At 43.0% G+C, this 13,178-nt stretch overlaps 1 protein-coding gene across 1 annotated transcript in view; it reads right to left on the bottom strand.

Moving 5' to 3' along the window:
- Window positions 1-13,178, bottom strand: part of LOC100067916 (nmrA-like family domain-containing protein 1) — a 33,576-nt gene that overhangs the window by 3,403 nt on the left and 16,995 nt on the right. Inside the window, exons 2-4 of the mRNA XM_005601863.4 lie at window positions 7,371-7,609; window positions 5,313-5,562; window positions 2,177-2,367 (exon numbers count right to left, since the gene is read on the bottom strand). Coding sequence (XP_005601920.2) covers window positions 2,177-2,367; window positions 5,313-5,562; window positions 7,371-7,609 — 680 coding nt within the window. The remainder of the gene's footprint in view (window positions 1-2,176; window positions 2,368-5,312; window positions 5,563-7,370; window positions 7,610-13,178) is intronic.

Below are 13,178 nucleotides of genomic sequence, written 5' to 3'. Positions count from 1 at the left end.
CACACACCACATGCCCCCACTCCCTCACCCTTCTCCCCTTCTTTCTTACAGAGTTCAAACCCCACAAGACAAAATGAATGTAAGACCCAAATGCAAGTGCCCTGGGAGAGGGGGCAATCTCTGAGAAGTAAATTTGCAGCCAGGTGCAAGTGACTTTGCAGAGCTTCTCCTAAGTCCATCTTCTGAGTGAGGGGCTGCCTTCTTGGGTTTGGGAGTAACCTCTTTTCTCCATGAAATTTTGTGTGGTTTTCAGTGAGATCCCCAGATGTGGTTTTGTGGTGGGATTGACCCCTATAATAGTTTTCAAAAAAAGATCTCTCAGCCTCCACACAGCTCCACGGCCTGAGGCTGACTGGGGAATCCAGAAGCCCCTCACGACTGACTGGACCAACACTTACAGACAAAAACAAAAACCACCTTCTATCCCTGACTCTTGGAAACACTTTAGAACAGGGGTTGACAAATTTTTTTCTTGAAAGCCTAGATACAAATATTTTAGACGTTGCAGGCCATAGAGTGGTCTCTGTCACAACTACTCAACTGTATCATTGTCTCATGAAAACAGCCACAGACTTAACATAAACAGTGGCGTGGCTGAGTTCCAATAAATCTTGATTTATAAAAGCAGGCTTGAACCCTGTAGGAAGAAGGCACCTCTCCTCTGGAGAGATGTTAGGACTGGGTCGGACCTTGGAAATCATCCAAAGAAGACCCTCATTTCACAGATGGGACCACGGCAGACAGGAAAGGCAGAGCTGTATTACTTACTGCCTGACAGTTGGAGAGAAGGGACGGGTCCTCCTTTCAGCCCTGATGCTGTCTCTCCGAGGCCACACAAACCTTCCTTCTCAGAAACCCTGTCCTCTTTCTCCTTCCTCTTATCAACACTTGCTTGGAGAGATGGCTGCTAGTGCTCAATCTCATCAGCTCCTTGCGCTTCTCTCTAAAAGGTCTGTCCTAACCACACTCTAGTCCAGGCCATTCCAGCCTGTTCAGTAATCGAGGGCTTACTATGTCCTAAACCCAGTGCCAGGCACCTCCCATATATATCTCATTTCATCCTCACGACAGTCCTATGAGGGGTATAATAATCTTTTTTAACATGAATAAACTGAGGCTGGAGAGCTTAAGTCACCTGCCAAGATTCCACAGATAGATAAGAGCAGGACCAGGGTTTGCTTGCTTCCCCAGACTGCCTCTGGTTCATTCATGTTGATTCCAGAATTCAGCTAGGCCAGCCCCCTCACTCTCTCTACCTATACACAGTCCTGCCCACCCTCAAGAAACACCTCAAGGCTGCTTCTTCCATGAAGCCTTCTCCTACCCTTCTCTGGTCACCTATAGCAGTGTAGACAACACAATTAAGCACCTACAGTGTGCTGGGTTGTACTGATCTCTGTGTGCATTAACTCTTTCTCCTCAACTCTGTTGTACACTCCGCAAAGATAGCACTAGGTATGTAATAGATTCCTGATATATATCACATGCCAAAAACTATGCTAAGACCTCTAACTGTATTCTAATTTTCACAAGAACAGCCCATGGTAGATGCTATCGTCCCACTTTACAAGTGAGGAGGCTGAAGTTCAGAGTGGGTGAGCGCCTTGCCCACCCCCAGGGAGCTCTGGCTGACTGGAGTGAGCAGCAATGAGTGCTCATGAGAGGAGAGTTGGGATGGTGTATATGAAAACATTGTACCTCGGTCTTCAGATTCTAAAGTTCTTTTTTAAAGTTTTTTCCTCCCCAAAGTCCCAGTACATAGTTGTAAGTCCTTCTGGTTCTTCTATGTGGGATGCTGTCACAGAATGGCTTGATGAGTGATGCGTAAGTCCATGCCCAGGATCCAATCTGGCAAACTCTGGGCCACCAAAGGAGCACACAAACTTTACCACTATGCCACTGGGCTGGCGCCTGATTCTAACTTCTTTCCACCCAAAAGTAATTTTACCTTAACAAGCTGATTAACATGAAGCCAAAGAAATAAAACCATAAGGGTGGGATTCAGATGCACTCACAGATGCAGATAGATTTGTAGAATTGGAATCTTCTTCAATGTCTTCTGAGCCTAAGCTCAACCCTGCCTCAATATGTCTAAAGTCTGCCAGAATTTGTACATTAGTGGGATGTGACCCTAAGTGGCCTCTTGTGATCACACTTATGTCTCCTAAGAACTCACCTTTGCATCTCGGATATCTTTCCCCAAAACCTTGGACAAAACATCAGCATATTGCTGTATGGTTAGCGCTTCTGCACTGAGACCCACGGCCTTGCCAACAAACTCCTCTGGAGAATTAAAAATACTACAGACGACTGCTCCAACATCAGCAACAGAGATCCCATCCATCGGGACGTCCCCCATGGGTATTGCTAGTGAAAAAAAAAAAGATAAAAATTATTGATTACATCACATACCAGTAGGTCCCACCAATCCTGAACTAATCAACTACTTAAATGAAAGGGATGGGAACACAATGTACCACTGAGTGGCCACAGTCTTTGCACAGTTGTAAAATTTTGTTTGAGAAAACACCATAATGCCCATGTTTTGATTTAAAAACAAAACAGAAAGAAAGAGCAGCTATTTACTAAGCATCTCTCTGTGCCAAGTATGATTAATCGTCTCTCTGACCCAGACATCTCTGCTGAATTCCAGACTCATATGTCTAGTTGCCTACTCAACATTCTTGCTTGACCATTCAATAGACGTTTTAAACTCAATGCACCCCAAAATGAATTCCTATACCCCACCCTCAACCTGTTCCCCCAACATATTTTCCCATCTTAGTTACGGCAACTCTGTCACTCCAGTTTCCCAAGTCAACAATCTTGGAGGCACCATGATACCTCTCTCACCCTCCGTATTCTATCTTTCCTGAAGCACTATTCACACTGTGTCCAGAATCTGACCATTTCTCAACAACTGCACTGCTACCACCCTAGTCCGAGCCACCATCATCTTTGACTTGGATTATTGCAAGATTGGTCTCCTTGTTTCCACTCTTGCCCTTCTATAGTCTGTTTTCAACACAGAAGTCAGAGTGATTCTGTAAAAACTAAAGTCAGCTTATGTCATCTCTGCCCATATTCTCCAATGGTTCTCTGTGTCTCTGAGAGAAAAAGCCAGTGGCTCAGAGGACCAGGCCCTCTGTTAGCTCTGCCCTCACCTGTTACTTCTCCTCCCACCCAACTTGCTCTCTTCCTGACACATTGGCTGTTCTCTCTGCCCAAAACTCTTTTCCCCTCATTACCCACAAAGCCCACTACCGACCTCCATCAGAAGGTGCTCGGATGTCACCTTCTCCAAGAGGCCCCCGATTGCCTTGTTGTAGTTTCACACCCCACCTCCTCACTGCTGGCACTCCTTGTATCCCTCACTTTGCCCTGTTTACTATGGCACTCATCACCTTCTAACATACAAGGTTTTTCCTTATCTCTTTGTCTATTATCTATCTCCTCCACCAGAATATGAGCTTCTTGAGGGCAGAGCTTTGCCTGTTTTGAGCTGTTTATTACTGATTCCCCAGTAAGTGACTGGCACATAGCAGTCCCTCAATGAATAGTCCCTCAATGAATCAATGAATAGACCAACAAACACATTGTCTGGTTTAATCCTCAAAACAGCCTTGAGACATAGGAATATCAGGTGCTTTCCGAGGTTACTCAGCCAGCAAGCAGCAGAAATGGGTTCAAACCCTCATCCATTACTCCCAAGCCTGTGAGCCTCCTACAGTGTGACACGGCCTCTTATAGATACCCAGAATGCACACATCCTGGGGCTTGAATGCAGTGTGGACATGATCTAGCCCCAGCACTCAGTTTTTACATGAAGAAACTAAGTCTTCTGACTTACCCAGTGCCTCACAGCTAGAAAGCAACAGGCCAGGACAAGAATCAAGGGCTCTGAATTGCCATCCAGTATTAGAGTGACTTCAGGCTTAGCAGCCAGGGACTAAATATCATTCTGTCTTTTGCAGCAAAATTAGTTTCCTGCCTGAATTTCTTGTTAGGCAAAATGTCTGCTCATTCCTCACATTACATTATACTTGTATTTTATGTGTGTAAAGCAGTTGGAGCTTTTGGAAGAACCCAGAGTCAAGTGTGTTCTGACTTTGAGGTCTGTTTTTATTTGAGGGTTGAGCTTCTTGGGCTGAGTTTAAAGGAGCTATGGGACAGTGGTAAAGAATGTGGTTCTGGGGACAGACGGTCTGGGTTCAAGTCCCAAGTCTGCCTTCTTAGTGATCTTGGGAAAGTTTATCTGTCCCTCACTTTGCTCATCTGTAAGAGCTGGGCACCCAGTAAGTGCTCCGTAAATGTGAGCTATTCCTGTAGTGGAAGATGAGGCTCAGGGATACCTGAAGCCGAGTTCCACAGACTTTGGGGCCCCAACTGGGACTGGGTCCCAGCAGAACGTTAAGGCACCACCTCTTCATCCAGGGCCAATCTAGTCCTCAGATTATCACGTCCTAGCTCAGGACCCAGGAAATGTCAGGTGAGCCAGTTTCTGAAACCTGGCAGAAGCACAGGAAGAAAGAGGGTTCAAGAGATGGATCCCATTCACACATGTATCTGGTCATTTGTTGAACCATTACCCAAGGCGTCCGTGAGGGATGGCACGTGCTCCGGGCTGTAACTCAGATCCACTTTGACTGCCACTACTTATCCCCTGGATGAGTCTGAATTTTGTGCCACAGATGAAGGACTGAATTGCCATTGATAACCCCATATTCCCTCCACTCCATATAGCCACCTAGGACTATGGGCAAAGAAAATGTCCCCAAAGAGTAGGGGAATGCTGGCCGGTGGACTGGCAGCATCGGAATTACCAGGAGTCCTTGTTAAAACTACTGTCTTCCAACCAGAACAATGGAAGGCAGGCAGGCTGGGAACCTGTCCCGGGGAGTCAGGGACCCTCTAGGGATTCCGACCATGGGACCCACATCAAGAGCAGAATGTTTTCCCTGTTGCCTCAAAGGTCAGATGGATCAGCTAGAACTAAAAGTCATCTTGTCCAACTTTCTGATCAGACATAAGGAAACTGAGGCTTGAGGTCACATAGCTAACTACTGTACTGATATAAAGAGCTGTCAGTACGTTAAGACTGGAAATGTAACCCTTCTGTTTCCAGGCCCAGACCCACTTTTCTGTTAGGTCTGGGACAATGTGGTAACCCTTTCAGCACTTTGCACAGAGCTAAGCACATAGTAGGTGCTCAAATGATAGTGTCCACTGAAGAAAGGAGGGAGGGAAAAAGGGTGGAGGGGAAGGCAGGACAGCAGGTGTCTGGTTAACTCTCACGGCAACTTTCCATTTACCCAAGGTGTAGTAATCTCCATCAGAGGCTTTCACGGGCTTCCACGTGGTGAGGAAGTTTTCAAAGTAAGCTGCCACGCGGACGCTGGTCATGGGAACACCAATGGACCAGAAATACTCCTCCACCTCTCCCTTTGCATCAAAGTGCGGCACCTCCAGCTTGCCGCCGCTCAGGCGCTTCACATTCTCCAGGCCGCTGAACACCACGTGCTTCACACCCAGGCGCTTGGCAGCATCTGCCACCAGCTTCCCCTAAGGGACAAAGGCAAAATCTTTATATGGACGGCTGGATTTGCATATAGACTAGAGGGCAGGTGCTTGGGGCCTCTCCACACCCTCCTTCTCTTATTGTCCTCCTTGGAGAGGGAGCTCTTGCAGCATCAAAATATATTCAAGTTATCCTAGGAGAGCCCACAAGTGTGAGTGAGCAGAGGCTCCACTATGTCAAAACACTGAACCGCATCAGCAGCTGAGAGGCAGCCTGGTGGGAACAGTCAGGGACATTCGCTCCTTCCTCCAGGCTGTCAGTATCCTTGTGATCAACTGCCACGTTTATATATATATGAGGCTCAGGGATACCTGAGAAAGAAGTATATAGTAATGTTTTCTGATAATGGACCATATCTGGACACCATTGGGATATTGAGGGCGTAATGGAGGGATATATACATACCCTCCATATACATATATGTGTAATACATTATATATACACACAAACTCACATATATATACATATATTCTTTTTTGTGTTTTTAGTTCCAAATTTCGAAAAGCACCTTCATCTCTCTCTCTCTCTCTCTCTTTCCTTTCTTCTTTCTTTTCACTGTTTCCTTCTTTCTTTTCCTTACAAATCTCACGTACCAGGCAGAGAAGACCTAAATTAATCTGGTTTAGTAGATACAGAAAGTGACGCTGAGAAATGACTTGGACCCGTAGGTTTCAGAGTGAGTGAATATCAGAATTAGAACCAGAGTTCCTAAAACAAGCCCTTCCTCTCACTAAAAAACCAGCTGTAAGCGATATAATTAATTTAACAGACATTCCTGAAACAGTTCAATCCTGCTCCTAATTTTGTGAATGGTGCCATTTCTGCTAGAGGCTGATCCCATCCATTACATTTGGTAAATTTAATCTGCATGTTTTGTCTAATTTATACATATACTTGATTTTCATATAGTAGTGTCCTGGAGGAAAGAAATCAATTTTATAATGACAAAGAAGGTCCCTGGGCCCCGTGCAATAACTGCTCTCCAGAGATCACTTTCATCTCTTTTACCTGCTGCTTTATTTCTAAAGAACTTGTTTCCACTGATAATTGATTGTTTCAGTTGAAGATAGAATCCACCACATTCCTACTATGAACGATGAGCCCTCATCTTTAGCACTCTCTCTCAATTTCTCCTTCTCTCTCTCTGACTCTCACACACACAGAGCCCACCACCGCCATCACCATCACACGTCTACACCGTTCTCTTTTTTCCATCTTCCCAACATCATACCTTTGGGCTAGATCAACAATGAGCGCTTACACACAGCTGAAGCTGAGCCACGTGACATTCTATGGTTACATTTACTTTTTCTACAAACTGTCCTTTTCCCTGGAGTTAATCATTGTGGGTTTATTTGCTTGTCCGTTTAGTTCTTTTCTATGTAGCCATTACTAATTCATCCCAAAATTCTCTGTCAGAATGTACATACACTCACTACATTTTTCTTCTTCCCGTTTCTCTCTCACAGTAACCTCGATTTGTGGGGTGTGCTTGCTGCCCCCTCTCATATGTCATCTATAAACAAATGGTCAGAATCAGAGAATCTAATCACTGGCTCCATTACACGGTCACCTCAAATATCCAGGGTCTTGAGATTGGGACAAGTGCCACATAACACTGACTTCACAATCAAAGACACCTCTAACAAGTGCAAGTCCATACACTTCATAAATTCTCGAGAGATGCTGTGGAGTGAGGCTTATATTTTTGCCCAGACTGAAGCCGAGCCCCTTCCAGGAAGGACAGAGTAGCCAGGCAGGGTGAGAGGAAGGGCTCAAAGGTGGTTCTCACCTGACATACTTCCTTTTCTTTGCTGAAATGCTCCCAGAAGTTGGTCACCAGGAAGGCCCCATAGGTACCCTTCAAGGCCGCTTCCACGGATGCTTCATCATCTAGGTCCCCTTTGATCACCTCGATGCCCAGGTCCCGGAGCGCCTGCGCCTTTGGTTTAGTCACATCCCTCGTCAGTGCTCTCACGGCAAACTTTTTGCTCTCCAAAATGGCCCTGGCCACAGAGCCACCCTGAGCTCCTGCAGGATTGGAGAAGAACAAATACAGGAAGGATCAGAACAATGTTCACTGAAAGAAGTTGGTCGGGAAGTCCCGTTATTCAGAGGAGAGCTGCTGGAGTAACCACTTCAGGAGGTATCCCCACGGCTTGCAACAGTGGCTTTCAAACTAGGTTTCTCCAAGCCTCTTCAGAGGTACCTTTGCAGAATCCATGGGGTAGACGAAGAATGGGAGAGACTGAAGGCAAGGAGGAGGCCAAGTGAACAGGGTGCCAGACCATCCACCCAAGATTCAACTGGGCAATTCTACTTTTATTTCATTATAGATTTTACTTTGAGGTTCTTTGGACAATTTTATTTTCAAAGGAGGTTCACGTGCTTTTTTTTTTTTTTTTGCAGGGGAAGATTCACCCTTCACTAACATCTGTTGCCAATCTTCCTCTTTTGTTTTCCTCCTCCTCAAAGCCGCAGTGCATATTTGGGTATCACTGTAAGTTCTGCCAGTTCTTCTATGTGAGCCGCTGCCACAACATGGTGATTGATGGACAAATGGTGTGGTTCTGCACCTGGGAACCAAACCTGGGCCACCAAAGTGGAGCCCACAAAACTTTAACAGCTAGGCCATCAGGGCTGGGTCTCATATGCTATATTTTTTTAAAAGGTTAAAATTTGCAGAAGTTTCTTTTTATGGCATTAAAAGACATTCATGATATGATCAATACTTGCCAGTTTTATCCACTCTATAAATATTTACTGAATGCCCTGTGATATATGCCAGGTACTGTGCTGAGTTACTGACATTTAGGATCCTCCATCAAATTGGTTGGATACCTGTCCTGAATATTTTTTGTGTGTCTCTAGACCCACCTCACATTCTCCATCCTGCTGAGTGCCCTGGGAGGCTGACCAGTATGGACTCCATCAATGGGCTTTCTTGCACTCAGGTTAGGTTTGGTCAAAGGGAGGCCTCAGCAGGAGACCCGAGGGCAGGAGGACAGGTCACCCTCTCCACGTTGCTACTCTTCCCAGATTTTGCTCATCTCTCTTGCCCTTTGCTTCTTCCCTCTGTTGCTTACTTATTCTTTAATGCTCTCTTCTCTGTCCATCTTTATGAAATTTCCTCAACTTCTCTGAAAGAGTGTGGCACTTGTCCCTTGTGGTACCCAGCTGATATACAACTGATAACTCTACTGGTCTGCCATTCAATGAGCTCTGCCTTTGCACACAAAGCTTTAGCCAAAGTTTAGCGCTCTCATATTAATCAACAGATAGCCAAAGTTCACCAGATGTTTGAGGAAAGCCTCCAACATGAAAGGCAAAACCAAAATAAACAAGGTGATAAAAGGAAACACAATTAACTCAGAAATCGGAACAAAAATTTAAAAGAATCAATAGCCTTCAGAAATTGGAGAAGACTTTTCAGAACACTACATCTTCATCTTGTACCAATAAAAAGGGAGCAGCGAGGAGAGAAACAGCATTCAGAGACAAGAAGCTCTGGAAATTTAAGTTATTGTAGCAGAAATAAATTCCCAAATAGAATAAGTTGAAAAATCTCCCAGCATTTGAAGAAGAAAACAAAGAAATAGAAAATAGGAGAGAGAAAATGGATGATCAAGCCAGAGGAATTCCAGGATGAGATAATAGAGAAAATGGAGGTGTGGAAATTATCAAAGAAGATAATAATTTCCCAGAATGCAATGATAATTGACTGAGCTTCCATATGGAGGGGCCACTGAGTGCCCAGCACAATGAATAAAGAGAGTCGCACATTATGTACACCATTGTGAAATTTCAGAACACAGGGGATAAAAAGATCTTAAAAACTTCTGGGAGGGGGGATAGTCAATGCAAAGGTAGGGGTAAAAATAGCACCTGATTTCTTTCTAACACTGAAAGCAATAGAGTCATGCCATTTAGGGGGGAAATTACTTTCTATCTAGAATTCTAACCTAGCCAAATGATCAATTAATTCTAATAATTCTACATAAAGACATTTTCAGACACTCGTGGTCTCAAAAATTTAACTCCCATCCACTCTTTCTCTGTAAGTTACTGGAGGACACACTCCAACAAAATGAGAAAGTAAAGCAAGCAAGAGGAATCCAGGAAATAGGAACCAAACCCAGGAGAAAGGCAAACAGAATTATTAGAATGATGGGGAAGAGAAGTCCTAGGAGGACTGAAATAGAGAGAGGGAGCACCTCAGGAGGGAAGTCTCCATGAGGGGAGAAAAACAGAACCAACAGATTCATTGATGTGTTTGCTCATTTTGAGAGAAATTGTCTACCTTTATTGGTGAGATGAGAGAAAAATGAGTGATAGGTATAAAGAAAACTAAGCAAATACAAAATAAAAGAAATTATTAATTTCAGGGAAAACAAGAAATCACGTAAGAAAAGAAAGTGCACACTACATGGCTCAAGTATGAACAATAATTACATAGTAACAATAAGGGCCCATATTAGTCTATCGTCCATATGAAAAAGAAAATTGTTATAAACTATATGGGGAGTGTAAGGAAAAGGAAGTATGTGCTTGGGGCTGATGATGTATAAGACTAAAGATAATGGATAACATCTAAACTTGAAAAACCAAAAAATAGCATATTATCACATTATTTAGAAATACAGAAGTAGTGACATCAGCATTCTGGTGGAGTAAGCTCTCTCTGTAAACTCTTCACTCTAAGATACAACAAAAAGGACACTCATGTTCCAACAGAGGACATCCACACAACCCAAAAGACTTCTGAGAGCCCCACACAGTCATATGTCTAAAGGTGGCGGTACTGGAACCCCCCAACCCCCAACAAGGAAGTGGAATGAGGCAAGAGAAAGCTTCTCTTCCTTCCCAAAGGGTAGTGACCCAGGGATTGCATGCAGATTCCATGAGGAAAGGGAGGAGGGAGAGGCAGCCCTCCATGGGAACACCATAGATCTCTGAGGTCCCTCAAGCCTGGTGGAAATCCCCACACAGGGGTGACTAGCTATCACCGGGGAGTTTTCATCAAGCCAACACCCCAGGAGAGCAGATAGTGAGGGCAGAGAGAGAAGCCCCCAAGATCATGCAGGAGAAAGAAAGCACCTGGTGCCCCTGCCCAAAAACTGGGAACTGTCCTGCAGATCACAGCAGGCTCAGAATATTCAGCTTTTGATCCCTACTCAGCAGCAACAGGTCTAAGTTGCAATCAAATACTACCAAAATGCAGAAGCACAAATCCACACCATATAGCAGTATGAACAAATACATTAAATCTCCATACCGGAAGGGAAATGACAAGTACCCAGAAGTCAATCCTGAAGACACAGAAATCTATAACCTAAGTGACAGAGAATTCAAAATAGCTATTGTTAAAAAAACTCAATGTGCTAAATGAGTACAGATAGACAGTTCAATGAATTCAGTACCTACTTCACAAAAGAGATTGAAACTATAAAGAAGAACCAATCAGAAATATTGGAGATGAAAAACACGATGGATGAGATAAAGCAGAATATGGATTCCTTGAAAAATAGAGCTGATATCACGGAAGAATGAATTAGCAACTTTGAGGATAGAAATATAGAAATGCTTCAGATGGAGGAGGAGAGAACTAAGACTAAAATGAAATGAAGAAAGTCTCCAAGAAATATCCGACTCAATTAGAAAATGCAACATAAGGATTATAGGTATTCCAAGGGAGAAGAGAAGGAGAATGGAGCAGAATGCTTGTTCAAAGAAATAATAGTGGAGAACTTCCCAAACCAGGGGAAGCAAATGGAAATCCAGGGGAAAGAAGGAAACAGATCTCCTAATTATATCAATGTAAAGAGACCTACTGCAAGGCATATAGTGGTGAAGCTGACAAAAGTCAAGGACAAAGAAAAAAATACTAAGGGCAGCAAGGCAGAAGAAAATAACTTACAAAGGAACCCCTATCAGGCTTTCAGCGGATTTCTCAGCGGAAACCTCACAGTCTAGGAGAGAGCGGAATGATATATTCAAATCTTTGAAGGAGGAAAACTTTCAGCCAAGGAATGATCTATCCAGTGAAAACTCCTTCAGATATCATGCTGAAATAAAAATGTCCCAGATAAACAAAAGCTAAGGGAGTTCATCACCACAAGACCCCTCTGATAATAAATGCTCAAGAAGGCCCTCATACCTGAAAAAAAAAAAAAGAAGAAAGAGGTTACAAAGTCCTGAGTAAGGAGATAAACAGGTAGACAAAATCAGAAAATTGTAGCTATCCATCAGAAAGGCTAGCAAATACTCAAGTAAAACATTAAAGATAGAGGGAATAAAAACACCAAAGACAAAGATAATCTTGACAGTTTAACCACAAACTCTCAATACAAAATGGAATAAGATGTGACAAAAAACAGCTTAGGAGGGGAAGAGGAAAGGTACTGAATTGGCTTAGCCTATGGAAATAAGAGGTCATCAGAAAATGTACTATCTCATCTATGATATTTTGCACACAAACCTCATGGTAACACTAAACAAAAAAGTAGAACAGAGACACAAATAATGAACAAGGAGAAAAATAAGAAAATCAGCATAGAAAACTACCTAACCAAATTGGCTTTCTGAAAGACATAGGATGAGAAATAAAGGAAATGCAGGAGAACTGGAAAACGAGTGATAAAATGGCAGCATTAAGCCCTCCTATATCAATAATCATTCTAAATGCAAATGGATGGAATTCTACAGTAAAAAGACACAGAGTGGTGAAATGGATTAAAGGACAAGACCCAACAATATGCTTCCTCCAGGAAACACATCTCAGCTCCAATGACAAACACAGGCTCAGAGTGAAGGGATGGAAGATGATACTCCAAGCTAATGGCAAACAAAAGACAGTGGGTGTTGCCATACTTGTATCAAAATAGACTTCAAGATAAGACAGTTAAAGAGAGACAGAGAGGGGCAGTTTACAATGATCAAAGGGACATTCCACCAAGAAGACATAACACTTATAAATATCTATGCACCCAACATAGAAGCACCAAAGTACATAAAGCAACTATTAACAAACCTAAAAGGAGACATTAACAACAACACAATAATAGTAGGGGACCTGAATGCTCCACTTACATCAATGGATAGATTATCCAGACAGAAAGTCAACAAGGAAACAGAGGTCTTAAATGAAACACTAGTCTAGAGGGACTTAACAAAAACAGTAGAATACACATTATTCTCAAGTGCACATGGAACATTCTCAAGGATAGACCATATGTTGGAAAATAAGGCAAGCCTCAATAAATTTAAGGTTGAAATAATAACAAGCCTCTTTTCTGACAAAAATGCTATGAAACTAGAAATTAACTACAAGGAAAAAAAGCTGAAAAAGGGACACAGATGTTAAGACTAAACAACATGCTACTGAACAACCAATGGATCATTGAAGAAATTAAAAGAGGAATCAAAAAATGTATGGAGACAAGTGAACATTAAAACATACCATACCAACTCATATGGGATGCAGCAAACATGGTACTAAGAGAGAAATTCATCACAATACAGGCTTACCTTAACAAACAAGAAAAATCCCAAATAAGCAATCTCAAACTACACCTAACAGAATTAGAAAGAGAAGAACAAA

Source organism: Equus caballus, chromosome 19 (genome assembly GCF_041296265.1).
Source record: "Equus caballus isolate H_3958 breed thoroughbred chromosome 19, TB-T2T, whole genome shotgun sequence".
NCBI classification, from domain to species: domain Eukaryota; kingdom Metazoa; phylum Chordata; class Mammalia; order Perissodactyla; family Equidae; genus Equus; species Equus caballus.
Note: the sequence above shows the minus strand (reverse complement) of the source record. Positions and strands in the feature narration are given on the sequence as shown.